We start from the raw sequence: 17,700 nt of genomic DNA, 5'->3' as shown, positions 1-17,700 counted from the left end.
CCTCCCCTCGCTTACTATATCTTGTCTCTTTCTATTACCCCAACCTTCCCCTCCCCTCTCTCACTGTACCTTGTCTCTCTCTATTACTCCCTTCCTCCCCTCCCCTCTCTCACCGTACCTTGTCTCTCTCTATTACCCCCTCCTTCCCCTCCCCTCTCTGACTGTACCTTGTCTTTCAATATTACCCCCTCCCTCCCCTCCCCTCTCTGACTGTACCTTGTCTCTCTCTATTACCCCCACCCTCCCCTCCCTTCACTGTACCTTGTCTCTCTCTATTACCCCCTCCCTCCCCTCACCTCTCTCACTGTTCCTCGTCTCTCTCTATTAGCCCCTCCCTCCCCTCACCTCGCTACTATACCTTGTCTCTCTCTATTACCCCCTCACTCCTCTCCCCTCTCTCACTATACCTTGTCTCTCTCTATTACCCCCTCCCTCCCCTACCCACTCTCACTATACCTTGTCTCTCTCTATCACCCCTCCCTCCCCTCCCCTCCCTCACTATACCTTGTCTCTCTCTATTACCCCTCCCTCCCCTCCCCTCTCTCACTATACCTTGTCTCTCTCTATTACCCCCTCCCTCCCCTCCCCTCTCTGACTGTACCTTGTCTCTCTCTATTACCTCCTCCCTCCCCTCCCCTCTCTGACTGTACCTTGTCTCTCACTATTACCCCCTCCCTCCCCTCACATCGCGCACTGTACCTTGTCTCTCTCTGTTACACCCTCCCTCCCCTCCCCTCCCTCACTATACCTTGTCTCTCTCTATTACCCCCTCCCTCCCCTCCCCTCTCTGACTGTACCTTGCCTCTCTCTATTACCCCCTCCCTCCCCTCCCCTCACTCACTGTACCTTGTCTCTCTCTATTACCCCCTCCCTCCCCTCCCCTCTCTCACTATACCTTGTCTCTCTCTATTACCCCCTCCCTCCCCTCCCCTCTCTGACTGTACCTTGTCTCTCTCTATTACCTCCTCCCTCCCCTCCCCTCTCTGACTGTACCTTGTCTCTCACTATTACCCCCTCCCTCCCCTCACATCGCGCACTGTACCTTGTCTCTCTCTGTTATCCCCTCCCTCCCCTCCCCTCCCTCACTATACCTTGTCTCTCTCTATTTCCCCCCTCCCTCCCCTCCCCTCTCTGACTGTACCTTGCCTCTCTCTATTACCCCCTCCCTCCCCTCCCCTCACACTGTACCTTGTCTCTCTCTATTACCCCCTCCCTCCCCTCCCCTCTCTCACTATACCTTGTCTCTCTCTATTACCCCCTTCCTCCCCTCCACTCTCTCACTATACCTTGTCTCTCTCTATTACCCCCTCCCTCCCCTCCCCTCTCTGACTGTACCTTGTCTCTCACTATTACCCCTCCCTCCCCTCCCCTCCCTCACTATACCTTGTCTCTCTCTATTACACCCTCCCTTCCCTCTCACACTGTACCTTGTCTCTCTCTATTACCCCCTCCCTCCCTCACCTTGCTCACTGTACCTTGTCTCTCTCTATTACCCCCTCCCTCCCCTCCCCTCCCTCACTGTACCTTGTCTCTCTCTATTACCCCCTCCCTCCCTCACCTCGCTCACTGTACCTTGTCTCTCTCTATTACCCCCTCCCTCCCCTCCCCTCTCTCACTGTACCTTGTCTCTCTCTATTAGCCCCTCCCTCCCCTCCCCTCTCTCACTGTACCTTGTCTCTCTCTATTACCCCCACCCTCCCCTCCCTTCTCACACTGTACCTTGTCTCTCACTATTACCCCCTCCCTCCCCTCCCCTCATTCACTATGCATTGTCTCTCTCTATTACCCCCTCCCTCCCCTCCCCTCTCTCACTGTACCTTGTCTCTCTCTATTACCCCCTCGCTCCCCTCACCTCGCTCACTGTACCTTGTCTCTGTCTATTACCCCCTCCCTCCCCTCCCCTCTCTCACTGTACCTTGTCTCTCTCTACTACCCCCTCCCTCCCCTCCCCTCTCTCACTATACCTTGTCTCTCTCTATTACCCCCTCCCTCCCCTCCCCTCTCTCACTGTACCTTGTCTTTCTCTATTACCCCCTCCCTCCCCTCCCTTCTCTCACTGTACCTTGTCTCTCTCTATTACCCTCTCCCTCCCCTCTGTCACTGTACCTTGTCTCTCTCTATTACCCGCTCCCTCCCCTCCCCTCTCTCACTGTACCTTGTCTCTCTCTATTACCCCCTCCCTCCCCTCCCCTCTCTCACTGTACCTTGTCTCTCTCTCTATTACCCCATCCCTCCCCTCCCCTCTCTCACTGTACCTTGTCTCTCTCTATTACCCCCTCCCTCCCCTCCCCTCGCTTACTATATCTTGTCTCTCTCTATTACCCCCACCCTCCCCTCCCCTCTCTCACTGTACCTTGTCTCTCTCTATTACCCCCTTCCTCCCCTCCCCTCTCTCACTGTACCTTGTCTCTCTCTATTACCCCCACCCTCCCCTCCCCTCTCTCACTGTACCTTGTCTCTCTCTATTACTCCCTTCCTCCCCTCCCCTCTCTCACTGTACCTTGTCTCTCTCTATTACCCCCTCCCTCCCCTCCCCTCTCTGACTGTACCTTGTCTCTCTATTACCCCCTCCCTCCCCTCCCCTCTCTGACTGTGCCTTCTCTCTCTCTATTAGCCCCTCCCTCCCCTCCCCTCATTCACTATGCATTGTCTCTCTCTATTACCCCCTCCCTCCCCTCCCCCTCTGACTGTACCTTCTCTCTCTCTGTTACCCCCTCCCTCCCCTCCCCTCCCTCACTATACCTTGTCTCTCTCTATTACCCACTCCCTCCCCTCCCCCTCACACTGTACCTTGTCTCTCTCTATTACCCCCTCCCTCCCCTCCTCTCTCTCACTGTACCTTGTTCTCTATTTACCCCCTCGATCCCATCCATCTCCCCTTCCTTACCTTCCTCCTCCTCTAACCTTATCCACCACTTCTAACTCCTCTGCCCTCCATCATAACCATCTCTCTCTTTCTTCACAGTCTCCCTTGCCCTTCCCCTCCTCCCCATTACAACCCCTTCACTGCCCCCCATTCTCCCTTCTCTTCAATGCTTACTCCTCTCCCCACTTGCCCCGCTTCTCCCTCTGTTTCACCTCCGTGCACTCTGATCCCCCCTCCCATCCTTACCCAATCCCCTCTGCACCCTTTACCCATCCTCTTTCCCTCTCTCCCTCAGCCCTCCACTTCTTCATCACCCTACTCCTGCTCTCACTACTCCCACTCTTGCCACGCCTCCTCCCTCTCTCCCTCAACCCCCTACCCCACCACCCAACCTCTCTAACTCCCTCCCTTTCTCCATTCCCGCTTTAGCAGCACTCCTCTTCAGCCACACTTCACTCTTCTCCCTCCTGCCCCCTCATTCTCCCCACCACACTCTACATTCTCACATCTGTTGCCTCATCTCAGCCCCATTCCTAATGTTCCCCTTCCTTACCCTCCACATATACCCTCCATCTCCAACCTCTCCCCTCCACCCACTCTCCCAATTTACCCTCTCTCTTTCTCAACAGCTCTCTCTCCCACACTCCCTCTCTCTCCTTCCACTATCTCACACACCCTGTCTCTCTCTCCCCCCACTATCTCCCATACTTCCTCTCTCTCCATCCCACGATCTCCACATTCCCTCTTTCTTTCCTCCCCACTATCTCTCTCACACCCTCTCTCTCTCCATCCCACTATCTGCCACACACCCTCTCTCCTCCATCCCACTATTTCCCACACTCCCTCTCTTTCTCTCTCCTCCATCCCACTATCTCCCACACTCCCTCTCTCTCTCCTCCCCACTATCTCCCACACTCCCTCTCTCTCCACCCTCTCCACTCAACTCTTCTGCACTTTACCCTCTCTACCTGCTCATTCAACCTCCCTCTCTGTATCCCCTCTCTCCCCCACTTCTCCACTGCTCACCCACCCACCCTGCTGCTGCATTTCCACCCCAGCTTACTCCTTCCCTTCACTCTCTCCCGCCGTTTCTCCCTCCCCTTCTCATCATCCCATTCCCACCTCTTTCTCCTCATCTATACCCCCTCTTGCCTCTCTCTCATCTACTCACTCCCTGCCTCTCTCTCCTTCTTCCCCTTTCCTCTCTCCACTCTCTCACCCACTTCTCTTTCCCCCACTCTCTCTTCCCATCTCTCCACCTCTCTATCCCTCTGCCTCTCCTCCCCTCCCTCTTCCTCTCCTTCTATTATTACCTCCCTCCCTCCCCCACCCTAGCGCCTCTCTGTGCAGCCCTGGGCTGGGTGTCCGTGGCTTTTATTTTGGCTGTGTACTTGCTGGGTCAGGAAGTCTTGATTCTTGCGGTTTCTTGACCGCTGTAAACCTCCCTGCCTCTCTCTCTCGCAGTTCACGATCTCTGACCACACACAACAGTCACAGTTAGCTACCCGCTCTCCTGGGGGCTCACACAGCCAAGAAGCGATGGGTCCAGTGGTGAAGAATGCCCTGGGAGTCGTCATCTTACTCTCCGTGTGGACTGGTAAGTGAGGCAGTGGGAGGGATGGAGGGAGACAGCGAGGGATAAAAGGAAGCGAGGACATGGGAGACACGAGAGAGGGAAGGAACGATGTTTTGTGGTCCGAGGGAAAGTTTTTAATTTGGTAGTGTATATGTACAGTCAAATGACAACAAACTTGAACGAGATAGGGGAGGGAGAATGAGAGCGAGGGAAAGAGCGAGAGAAGGTGATGGAAGGAACGAGGCAGAGGACAAACTGATACAGAGTGAGAGAGAGCGGCTTTATTTGGTTTAGAGAGAGGGAGAGGAAGTGTGGGAAGGAAGGAAAGATGGAGAAAGAGAGAGGGAGAGAAGGTATGGGAAGGAAGGAAAGAGGGACTGAGAGGTGGAGAAAGAGAGAGGGAGAGGAGGTGTGGGAAGCCAGGAAAGAGGGACTGAGAGATGGAACAAGGGTAGAGAGAGAAAGCTGAAAGTCGGAACATGAGGAGGGAAGTCAGGAGAGGGAAGGGCCAAGTGTACTGGGTCTTTAGATAAGAGAGAGTGGTGCTTCTGAGGGGTGTACTGATGTGGAAGGAGAACGGCTTGGACATATGATGTCTGTTTCTCTATGTTTTCCGTCTCTCTGGGGTGGGGACAATGCTCCATGTGCCAGCTCATTCTTGGATACCCCGGCTCCCTAATGACCATCCTCGCCAGAGTACATTACCCAGTTTTGTCCTTGTTTACTTCTCTCTTCCCGGATATATCTCTCCACCAAGCCTTCTCATACTGCACCCTGGCCAGCTTTCTCATCCCCACCCACCACACCCCTTCCCACACTTGGTAAGTCCATCTCATTCTCAGCTCGCTGAGGAGGTGAGGGTGCAGGTGGAGAGAGTGAACCGTTATCTGAAGCCCTTCGCTGCTCTGGGGCGTGGGTGTCAGTGGCTGCCAAGTGATGTCGAGGTGCTCAGGCCCATCTGAGGTGATGGGCCAGGCTGAGTAAGGCTCTGTCCTCTCCTTTGAGGTCCGTTGAGCAGGGTTTTCTTTCAACTTGGGTTCACAGGAGGTGTGGTGAACCGTCAGGATGACAGTGGCAGACCTCAGGAAGATGGAGACTAGCAGGTGGAACAATTGGAATATTATCTAAGAAAAAATGTGCTGGCATTGGAGAGGGTCCAGAGGAGGTTTGTGAGAATGGTTCTGAGAATGAAAGGGTTAATTGAGCAGCATCTAATGGCTCGGGGCCAGTGTTTGCTGGAGTTTAGAAGAATTGGAGTGGGGCGATCTCATTGCAACCTATCGAATATAGATAGAGTGGATGTCGAGAGGATGTTTCCTTTGGTGGAGCAGTCTAGACCTGAGGGGACAGCCTCAGAGGGACATCCATTAGAACAGAGATGAGGAGGGATTCTCTCAGTCAGAGGGCGGCGAATTCATTGCCACAGACAGCAGCGGAGGCCAAGTCATTGGGTATATTTAAAGCAGAGGTTGATAGGTTATTGATTGGTCATGGCATCAAAGATTGCAGGGGGAAGGCAGGAGAATGAGGCTGAGAGGGATAATAAATCAGCCATGATGGAGACTCGATGGCCCGACTGGCCTAACACTACTTCTATGTCTTATGGGCTAAAATGGAACTCGTTTCCGGCATGTGAGAAGCAGTTATGCAGATGACACAGAAAGATTGTTGGAGTTAGTGATAGTGAGGCAGTGTTTGCGAGGAACCAGTTGGAAATGTGGGTAGGGTATCAGAATTTTGGTTCATTCTCACTGACGCTAGTCCTGAAAGTTGTTGTCTTGTGGCAGCAGTACTGTGCAGGCGTAATAAATTAGCTTATGTTATAAGTGTGAAAAAGGATTGTTTTGGGTTCATGGGCCATTCAATACATGGTGGAGTTTAGTCTGGACAGGCGTGCTTCGGAAGATCAAGCAGAAGGGGGAAGACCCTTGGGAGCACTGATGAACAGACAGATCTCCCTGAAAGTGTCAACACTCGCAGACAGGGTGTGGCAAAGAAGACCGACAGAATTCTTGCATTCATTTATGACATGTCCACCCATGGTTTCCTCTACTGCCACCTTGAGGCCACTTTCATGTTGGAGGAGCAACATGACATAGTCTGTCTAGGTAGCCTTCAAGCTGATGGCATGAAGATCAATTTCTCCAGCTTCTGGTAATTTCTCCCCACACTCCTTCTCTCCTTTTCCATTCCCTCTCACACCTTCCCTTCTTTTCACCTGCCCATCACATCCCTCTGGAGCCTCTCCCCCTTCCCTTTCTCCTGTGGCCCACACTGCTCTCCTATCAGATTCCTTCTTCTTCAGACCTTTATCTCTTCTGCCATCCCCTCCAGCTTCTCACTTCATCCCCGCTCCCCCACCCACCCACCTTCCCCCTCACCTGGTCTCACCTGTCACCTGCCAGCTTGTACTCCCCCCCTCCCTCACCTTCTTATTCTGCCTTCTGCCTCTTTCCTTGCCAGTCCTGTTGAAGGGTCGCAGCCCGAAACGTCGACTGTTTTATTCCCCTCCGCAGACGCTGCCTGACCTGCTAAGTTCTTGCAGCATTTTGTGTGTGTTGCTCTGCATTTCCAGCATCTGAAGACTCTCTTGTGTTTATGACTTGCCTTCATTTGTTGAGGCACTGAACGAAAGGTTGTGAAGTCATGGTGCAGCTTTGATTTGAGTATTGTATGCATTTCTGGTCTCCACACCATGGAGAGGCTTCGGAGAGAGTGCAGAACGGGTTCACCAGGGCGTTGCCCAGATTGGAGAGTACCAGCGATGTGGAAAGGTTGGACAAACTTTGATGGTTTTTTCTGGAGTGCTGGAGACTGAGGGCAGACCTGTTAGAGGTTTATAAAATATTTGAGAGGCATAGACAGAGTAGATGGACAGAGTCCATTTTCCCCAGGGAGGAAATATCAAATATTCAAATGTATAACTTTAAAGCCAGCAGGGAAGTTCTTCAGAGCAGTGTTTTCTTTCAGTTGGAAAGCATTAGGTGTGTGGACTTTTCTGAAGCCGAGAGAGTGAGACAGAGTCGCTGTGTGTGTAAGAACATGTAGTCAGGCTGATACGGATATAACAATTCAGGATTCTTTACGTCATTTCCAGTACACAAGTGTAAAGTAGTGGTGGTGGGAGTCTGGAGGGCTGGGTTAGTGGGTGTTTGGGGATAGGATTTTTGAGTCTGGTGGTCCTGGTGTGGATGCTACATAGCCTCCTCCCTGAAGGGAGTGGGACAAACAGTCCATGAGCAGGCTTGGTGGAATCCTTCATGATGTTACTGGCCCTTTTCTGGCTACTTTCTGTAGAGTTCAAAGCAGGTCGGGTTAAACATCTGCAAAGAGAGAGAGTCGGCAGGGCAGTGGGCACGGGACATGCAGTGGGACTGGCAGCAGGCACAGGACATGCAGTGGGACTGGCAGCGGGCACGGGACATGCAGTGGGACTGGCTGCGGGCACGGGACATGCAGTGGGACTGGCAGCGGGCATGGGACACGCAATGGGACTGGCTGTGGGCATGGGACATGCAGTGGGACTGGCTGCGGGCACGGGACATGCAGTGGGACTGGCAGCGGGCATGGGACACGCAATGGGACTGGCTGTGGGCATGGGACATGCAGTGGGACTGGCTGCGGGCATGGGACACGCAATGGGACTGGCTGTGGGCACGGGACATGCAGTGGGACTGGCTGTGGGCATGGGACATGCAGTGGGACTGGCTGCACTGCTCTTGGAGAGGCAGAGTACAGGCTCGATTGGACAATTAGATTATGAGGACACTCAGTCCTCGTTTATTGTCATTTAGAAATGCATGCATTAAGAAATGATAAAATGTTCCTCCAGAGTGATATCACAAAAAAAACAGGACAAACCAAAGACTAACACTGACAAGACCACATAATTATAACATAAATTTACAGCAGTACAAAGCAATACCATAATTTGGTAATAAGAGCAGACCATGGGCACGGTAAAAAAAAGTCTCAAGGTTCCAATAGACTCCCGATAGTCCCGTTAGCAGGTGGCAAAAGGGAGAAACTCTCCCCGCCATAAACTCCAGGTGCCGACAACCGATGATGCATTGGAAGCACCCGACCACAGCCAACTCTGAGTCCGTCCGAAAACTTCGAGCCTCCAACCAGCCCTCCAACACTGAGCACCGAGCACCATCTCTGCTGAGCACTTCGACCCCGCCCCGGCCGCCGAGCAACAAGCAAAGCCGAGGACGCGGGTCCTTCCCCTCCGGAGATTCTGCATCACACAGTAGCATCGGCAGTGAAGAAGGCAGTTCAGAAGTTTCACCAGATGTTCCTTGGAGCTCCCTCAGTACTACCTCTCCCTCAGTGTGATACTCTCCCAGTTCTGCCTCTCCCTCAGTGAAGTGCTCTCTCAGTACTGCCTCTACCTCAGTGTAATGTTCTCTCAGTACTGCCTCTCCCTCCATGTGGTACTCCCTCAGTATTGTTCCTCCAGCACTGTGGAGCTCCCAGTGTAATGCTCCCTCAGTGTGGTGCTCCCTCAGTACTGCCTCTCCCTCAGTGTGGAGCTCCCTCATTACTGCCTCTCCCTTAGCATTGTGCTCCCTCAGTACTGCCTCTCCCTCCATGTGGTGCTCCCTCAGTATTGTTCCTCCAGCACTGTGGAACTCCCAGTGTAATGCTCCCTCAGTGTGGTGCTCCCTCAGTGTGGTGCTCCCTCAGTGTGGAGTTCTCTCAGTACTACCTCTCCCTCAGTGTGATGCTCCTTCAGTACTACCTGTCCCTCAGTGTAATGCTCTCTCAGCACTGCCTCTTCCTCCATGTGGTGCTCCCTCAGTATTGTTCCTCTGGCACTGTGGAACTCCCAGTGTAATGTTCCTTCAGTGTGGTGCTCCCTCAGTACCGCCTCTCCCTCAGTGTGGTGCTCCCTCAGTTCTGCCTCTCCCTCAGTGTGGAGCCCCCTCAGTACTGCCTCTCCCTCAGTGTGATGCTCCTTCAGTACTACCTGTCCCTCAGTGTAATGCTCTCTCAGTACTGCCTCTTCCTCCATGTGGTGCTCCCTCAGTATTGTTCCTCTGGCACTGTGGAACTCCCAGTGTAATGTTCCCTCAGTGTGGTGCTCCCTCAGTACCGCCTCTCCCTCAGTGTGGTGCTCCCTCAGTTCTGCCTCTCCCTTAGCATTGTGCTCCCTTAGTACTGCCTCTCCCTCAGTGTGGAGCTCCCTCAGTACTGCCTCTCCCTCCGTGTGATACTCTCCCAGTTCTGCCTCTCCCTCAGTGAAGTGCTCTCTCAGTACTGCCTCTACCTCAGTGTAATGCTCCCTCAGTACTGCCTCTCCCTCCATGTGGTACTCCCTCAGTATTGTTCCTCCAGCACTGTGGAGCTCCCAGTGTAATGCTCCCTCAGTGTGGTGCTCCCTCAGTACTGCCTTTCCTTCAGTGTGGTGCTCCCTCAGTGTGAAGCTCCCTCAGTTCTGCCTCTCCCTCAGTGTGGTGCTCCATCAGATTTGCCTCTCTGTCATTCTGGTGCTCCCTCACTAATGCTCCTCCCTCAGTGTAAAGCTCCCTCAGTATGGTGCTCCCTCAGTGTGAATCTCCCTCAGTACTGCCTCTCCCTCAGTGTGGAAGTCCCTCATTACTGCCTCACCCTCAGCATTGTACTCCCTCAGAACTGCCTCTCCCTCAGTGTGGTGCTCTCTCAGTGTGGAGTTCCCTCAGTACTGCCTCTCCCTCAGTGTGAAGCTCCCTCAGTTCTGCCTCTCCCTCAGTGTGAAGCTCCCTCAGTTCTGACTCTCCCTCAGTGAAGTGCTCTCTCAGTACTGCCTCTCCTTCAGTGTAATGCTCCCTCAGTACTGCCTCTTCCTCCATGTGGTGCTCCCTCAGTATTGTTCCTCCAGCACTGTGGAGCTCCCAGTGTAATGCTCCTTCAGTGTGGTGCTCCCTCAGATCTGCCTCTCCCTCAGTGTGGAGCTCCCTCATTATTGCCTCTCCCTTAGCATTGTGCTCCCTCAGTACTGCCTCTCCCTCAGTGTGGAGCTCCCTTAGTACTGCCTCTCCCTCAGTGTGAAGCTCCCTCAGTTCTGCCTCTCCCTCAGTGTGGTACTCCCTCATTACTGCCTCTCCCTTAGCATTGTGCTCCCTCAGTACTGCCTCTCCCTCAGTGTGGAGCTCCCTCATTACTGCCTCACCCTCAGCATTGTACTCCCTCAGATCTGCCTCTCCCTCAGTGTGGTACTCCCTCATTACTGTCTCTCCCTCAGTGTGGTGCTCCCTCAGTTCTGCCTCTCGCATATTGTGGCAGTCTCTCAGGATTCCCACAGACACAATGGGTTGCTCCCTCACTACCTTACCTTACAGAGTGTGCCTTTCTCATTTTTCCACATCATTTCCCATCTACCCTGTCCTTATCCATGTACTTGCCCTGTCTATGTACCCCTTCTCACCTCCCCACATGCTCCCACTGTCCACTTGGCCACTGAGCACAGGAACCTGGACTCGCATCCAGCTCAGCAGAGACTGTGAACCATTGTGCCTGAACGGCAGATCCTGCCGTACTCTTGATGGGTTCCCAGCAGCTCTCTATAATCGAACTCTCTGTGTCCTGTCTGCAGCCACACCGGCTGGTTTCTCCTCCAGCATCTGCTTCACCAGTGACTCTGAGAAGTGACATCAAATCATTTCCCTTCTCTCTCATCTGAAAAGAAATCTGTAAAATATTTGTCAGTGGTGATTTGTCCACAACAGTGAGGCATTCCCGATTGTCTGAAATGGAACTAGCGTTCTCCACAATGGACTGGATAGTCTTGGCTGCTGCCCACAGCCCATGTTTCCAGGCTCCGGGGTAGAATCCAGAGTTGTACTCCATGAACAGAATTAGAAATTTGACGTACATTTACTATCAAAATGTGTCTGTAGTATAAAACCCTGAGATTCGTCTTCCCCACAGACAGCCATGAAACAAAGTAAACCATTCAAAGAAAACCATCCAACACCCAGCGTGCAAAAATACAAATCGCAGAAAGAGCAAGAAGAAAAAACGAGCAAAAGCACAAAACTGAAAGAGCAGAATTAGCCCATTGAGTTTGCTCTGCCATTCCATCATGGCTGATTTAATTTCCCTCTTGACCTAATTCTTCTGCCTTCTCCTTGTTACCTTTGACACCTGACGAATCAAAACCTATCAACTTCTGCTTTACATCTACTCGATGATTTGGCTTCCACAGAGTCTGTGGTAATGAATTCCATAGATTCACAACTGTCTCGTGAAGGAAATCTCCCTCTATTCTAAAGTGACATCCCTCTATTCTGAGGGAGCAGATTTAACACAGGGAGTGGGAGGGAAACCAGGAGAAGTGTGTGGAGGAGATTTAGCACGACCAGGGTAAATCTGGGGAGGAGACAGCAGGAGTGGGAACTGTGGGAGAAACGTGAGGGCACGAGGCAGCATCGGAGGCTCAGAGGCATTCAGACTGCAGGTGTGAAATATGCACATCGGTCAGGAAGCATCTGCTGGGTACAGGGACGGTTAACACTTCAGATGTCTGACTTTTCCCTGTACTCCCTGTGGATAACAATGTCTCTGCACAAAACCAACATTTCCTGTCAGCACAGACTCTCTGTATACATCTCATCACAGTCATTCCTGTGACTGAGACAGGGAGAGCATGCCACGGGGCAGAGAGAGAGAACGTGTGAGTGAGTGAGTGTGAGAGTGAGTGCGATGAAGTGTGAGAGAAGCGAGAGAGAGAGTGTAAGATTAAGTGTGATAGAGTGAGTGCGATGGAGTGTGAGAGAGTGAATGTTATTGATAATGAGAGAGTGAGTGCAATGAAATGTGAGCGAGTGAGCGTGATGGAGTGTGAGAGAGGGAGTGTGACAGAGTGAGTGATGGAGTGTGAGAGAGGCCAGAGAGAGAGTGTGAGAGAATGTTAGGGAGAGAGAGTGTGAGAGTTTGTGAGAAAGGACAGAGACTGACAGTGTGAGATGGCACAGGGAAGGAGGAAGAGAGAGAGTGTGAGAGGAGTTGTGAGAGAGAACGAGGGAGAGCAGAGAGGGATTGTCGGACTGAAGGACAGAGAGCAGAGAGAGGTTTGTGAAACGGCGTGAGAATGTGAGAGATAGATGGAGTGAGAACATGTGTGAGAAAGGACAGAGAGAGTAAGTGTGAGAGGGCACAGGGAGGGACGGAGAATACATGAGGGAAAGAGAGAATGTGAGAGGGAGGGAGAGAGAGTGTGAGAGAGTGAAAGGGAGTGAGTGTGAAAGAGGGAGACAGTAAGAGAGGGCAGAGGGAGGGAGTGGGGAGGGCAGAGAGGGAGACGGAGAGCATCGGGCTGAAAGAGATGTGAATGGAAGTTCTCATTTTGAGTTTCGATTGTGAAGTCAGCATTTTTGGAAACGCTCATGTCACGTACCAGTGATTAAAAAAGCAACTCAGCAGTAGAACTTCCCCATAAATAAATTAGTCAGACACCTCACTCATGGAATGTTTCCTGTATGCCAATAGACATTCTTCACTATCACTCAATTACACCCGCTCCCACAGCTAGCGACACTCTCCCCATCACTGACTCCCCGCACAGAAACTCCCCCCCATCACTGACTCTCCCCACAGACACTTTCCCATCACTGACTCTCCCCACCCACTGAATCCCCTCCCACATTCACAGACACTCTCCCCATATCACTGACTCTCCCCACCCACTGAATCCCCATCCACACCCCACGGACACTCTCCCCATCACTGATTCTCCCCACCCCCTGAATTCCCTCACACACCCCACGGACACTCTCCCCACAGACACACTCTCCATCACTGACTCTCCCCACAGACACTGTCCCCATCACTGACTCTCCCCACGGACACTCTCCCCATCACTGACTCTCCCCACCCACTGAATCCCCTTCCACACCCCACGGACACTCTCCCCATCACTGACTCCCCGCACAGAAACTCCCCCCCATCACTGACTCTCCCCACAGACACTTTCCCATCACTGACTCTCCCCACCCACTGAATCCCCTCCCACATTCACAGACACTCTCCCCATATCACTGACTCTCCCCACCCACTGAATCCCCATCCACACCCCACGGACACTCTCCCCATCACTGATTCTCCCCACCCCCTGAATTCCCTCACACACCCCACGGACACTCTCCCCACAGACACACTCTCCATCACTGACTCTCCCCACAGACACTGTCCCCATCACTGACTCTCCCCACGGACACTCTCCCCATCACTGACTCTCCCCACCCACTGAATCCCCATCCACACCCCACGGACACTCTCCCCATCACTGACTCTCCCCACAGACACTTTCCCATCACTGACTCTCCGCACCCACTGAATCCCCTCCCACATTCACAGACACTCTCCCCATATCACTGACTCTCCCCACCCACTGAATCCCCATCCACACCCCACGGACACTCTCCCCATCACTGATTCTCCCCACCCCCTGAATTCCCTCACACACCCCACGGACACTCTCCCCACAGACACACTCTCCATCACCGACTCTCCCCACAGACACTCTCCCCATCACCGACTCTCCCCACGGACACTCTCCCCATATCACTGACTCTCCCCACCCACTGAATCAACATCCACACCCCACGGACACTCTCCCCATCACTGATTCTCCCCACCCCCTGAATTCCCTCACACACCCCACGGACACTCTCCCCACAGACACACTCTCCATCACCGACTCTCCCCACAGACACTCTCCCCATCACCGACTCTCCCCACGGACACTCTCCCCATCACTGATTCTCCCCACCCCCTGAATTCCCTCACACACCCCACGGACACTCTCCCCACAGACACACTCTCCATCACCGACTCTCCCCACAGACACTCTCCCCATCACTGACTCTCCCCACAGACACTCTCCCCATCACTGACTCCCCGCACAGAAACTCCCCCCATTACTGACTCTTCCCACAGAAACTCCACCCCATCACCGACTCTCCCCACCCACTGAATCCCCATCCATCCCCCATGGACACTCTCCCCAACACTGACTCTCCCCACGGACACTGTCCCCATCACTGACTCTCCCCACCCACTGAATCCTCTCTCACAGCCCACGGACACTCTCCCCAACACTGACTCTCCCCACAGAAACTACCCCCCTATCACCGACTCTCCCCATGGACACTCTCCCCATCACCGACTCTCCCCACGGACACTCTCCCCATCGACTCTCGCCATGGACACTCTCCCCATCACCGACTCTCCCCACCCACAGTCACGGACACTCTCTCCATCACCGACTCTCCCCACCCACTGAATCCCCATCCACCCCCCACGGATACTCTCCCCAACACTGACTCTCCCCACCCACTGAATCTCCTCCCACACCCCACGGACACTCTCCCCATTACTGACTCCCCCCATCACTGACTCTCCCGACAGAAACTCCCCCCCCCATCACCGACTCTCCCCATGAACACTCTCCCCATCACCGACTCTCCCCACGGACACTCTCCCCATCACCGACTCTCCCCACCCACTGAATCCCCATCCACACCCCACGGACACTCTCCCCATCACCTTTTTCCCCTGGACACTCTCCCCATCAGCGACTCTCCCCACGGACACTCTCCCCATCACCGACTCTCCCCACCCACTGAATCCCCATCCACACCCCACGGACACTCTCCCCATCACTGAGTCCCCCACAGAAACTCCCTCCCATCACTGACTCTCCCCACAGAAACTCCCCCCCCCATCACGGACTCTCCCCACGGACACTCTCCCCCACCACCTACTCTCCCCACCCACTGAAACCCCATCCACCCCCCACGGACACTCTCCCCAACACTAACTCTCCCCACGGACACTGTCCCCATCACCGACTCTCCCCACCCACTGAATCCCCTCCCACACCCCACGGACACTCTCCCCATCACTGACTCCCCCCACAGTAACTCCCCCCCCATCACTGACTCTCCCAACAGAAACTGCCCCCCCATCACCGACTCTCTCCACGAACACTCTCCCCATCACCGACTCTCCCCGCGGACAGTCTCCCCATCACCGACTCTCGCCACGGACACTCTCCCCATCACCGACTCTCCCCACCCACAGTCACAGATACTCTCCCCAGCACTGACTCTCCCCACCCTCTTAATCCCCTCCCACACCCCACAGACACTCTCCCCAACACCAACTCTCCCCACGGACACTCTCCCCCATCACTGACTCTCCCCACACTCTCTCCCCATCACCGACTCTCCCCACAGACACGCAACCCATCACTGACTCTCCCCACGGACACTCTCCCCATCACTGACTGTCCCCACGGACACTGTCCCCAGCACTGACACTCCCCACCCTCTGAATCCCCTCCCACAGTCACAGACAGTCTCCTCATCATCGACTCTCCCCATGGACACTCTCCCCCATCACAGATTCTCCCCACAGACACTCTCCCCATCACTGACTCTCCCTACAGACAGTCTCCCCATCACTGACTCTCCCCATAAACACTGTCCCCATCACTGACACTCCCCACTCACTGAATCCCCTTCCACAGCCCACAGACACTCTCCCCATCACCAACTCTCCCCATGGACACTCTCTCCATCACTGACACTCCCCACTCACTGAATCCCCTCCCACAGTCACAGACAGTCTCCTCATCACCGACTCTCCCCATGGACACTCTCCCCCATCACAAATTCTCCCCACGGACACTCTCCCCATCACCGACTCTCCCCCATCACTGACTCTCCCCACAGACACTCTCCCCATCACCAACTCTCCCCATGGACACTCTCTCCATCACTGACACTCCCCACTCACTGAATCCCCTCCCACAGTCACAGACAGTCTCCTCATCACCGACTCTCCCCATGGACACTCTCCCCCATCACAATTCTCCCCACGGACACTCTCCCCATCACCGACTCTCCCCCATCACTGACTCTCCCCACAGACACTCTCCCCATCACCAACTCTCCCCATGGACACTCTCTCCATCACTGACACTCCCCACTCATTGAATCCCCTCCCACAGTCACAGACAGTCTCCTCATCACCGACTCTCCCCATGGACACTCTCCCCCATCACAAATTCTCCCCACGGACACTCTCCCCATCACCGACTCTCCCCCATCACTGACTCTCCCCACAGACACTCTCCCCATGGACACTCTCTCCATCACTGACACTCCCCACTCACTGAATCCCCTCCCACAGTCACAGACAGTCTCCTCATCACCGACTCTCCCCATGGACACTCTCCCCCATCACAAATTCTCCCCAAGGACACTCTCCCCATCACCGACTCTCCCCACAGACACTCTCCCCATCACTGACTCTCCCCATCACTGACTCTCCCCACCCACTGAATCCCCTTCCACAGCCCAGAGACACCCTCCCACAGCTGTCCCTAGTGTCTCCCGAGCTAGCCGTAACTGCTTCATGCTGTAGTCAGGAGTTTGCCTGGACTCTGAGCACCTCCTGCCATCTCCCCCACCCCCCAGGTACTGCTGGAAAGGTCATCCTCACAGTTGAGAGAGTCAGCCCCCAGAACAGCCCCTGCAGCCTGGAGATACGCTGCGAAAAGAAAAGGAGCTTCGAAAAGTTTGAGTGGTACCAAGGTGAAACGCTGCTGTCCAACAACAAAAGGCACAATGTGACCTTCGGTGGCATGTTGCTGACTGTGTCTCCGGACCCCAGCAACACCCTGTACAGGTGTTCCACCAAGACGACACCCAAAGAGCAGATGTCCATCGATGTGGCCCCGACCTGTGGCTTTGTGGACACTATCGTGACGAAAGCAGGTAGGAGTCTTCTGGTGTTAACCCTTTCTCCCCAGTGACCCCTGCCTTGTCCCGAACATGGTAGAGGTCCCATACATACTGTGCACATGCAGCGATGTACACACACACACTCACATGTGCACAGACACTCTCGCACAACGATGTACAGGAGCTACCTAATAAAGGAGCTAGGCTACTGACTGTATGTCTGCGATCTGCTGCTGTAGCCCATCCACTTCAGCATTCGCTGTGTTGTGCATTCAGAGCTGTCCTTCTGTACACCACTGTTGTAATGTGTGCACCAGGAATTCTGCAGATGCTGGAAATTCAAGCAACACACATCAAAGTTGCTGGTGAACGCAGCAGGCCAGGCAGCATCTCTAGGAAGAGGTACAGTCGATGTTTCGGGCCGAGACCCTTCGTCAGGACCAACTGAAGGAAGAGCTAGTAAGAGATTTGAAAGTTGGGGGGGGAGGGGGAGATCCAAAATGATAGAAGACAGGAGGGGGAGG

The 17,700-nt window shown here is 54.0% G+C and overlaps 1 protein-coding gene across 1 annotated transcript in view; it reads left to right on the top strand.

The window, feature by feature from the left end:
* The first annotated feature begins 4,245 nt into the window (after positions 1-4,245).
* Positions 4,246-17,700, top strand: part of LOC134343514 (uncharacterized) — a 60,444-nt gene continuing 46,989 nt past the window's right edge. The window contains exons 1-2 of the mRNA XM_063042246.1: positions 4,246-4,463; positions 16,910-17,209. Coding sequence (XP_062898316.1) covers positions 4,406-4,463; positions 16,910-17,209 — 358 coding nt within the window. The 5' untranslated portion in view covers positions 4,246-4,405. The remainder of the gene's footprint in view (positions 4,464-16,909; positions 17,210-17,700) is intronic.

This window comes from Mobula hypostoma, chromosome 3, assembly GCF_963921235.1.
Source record: "Mobula hypostoma chromosome 3, sMobHyp1.1, whole genome shotgun sequence".
Classification (NCBI taxonomy): Eukaryota; Metazoa; Chordata; class Chondrichthyes; order Myliobatiformes; family Myliobatidae; genus Mobula; species Mobula hypostoma.
Note: the sequence above shows the minus strand (reverse complement) of the source record. Positions and strands in the feature narration are given on the sequence as shown.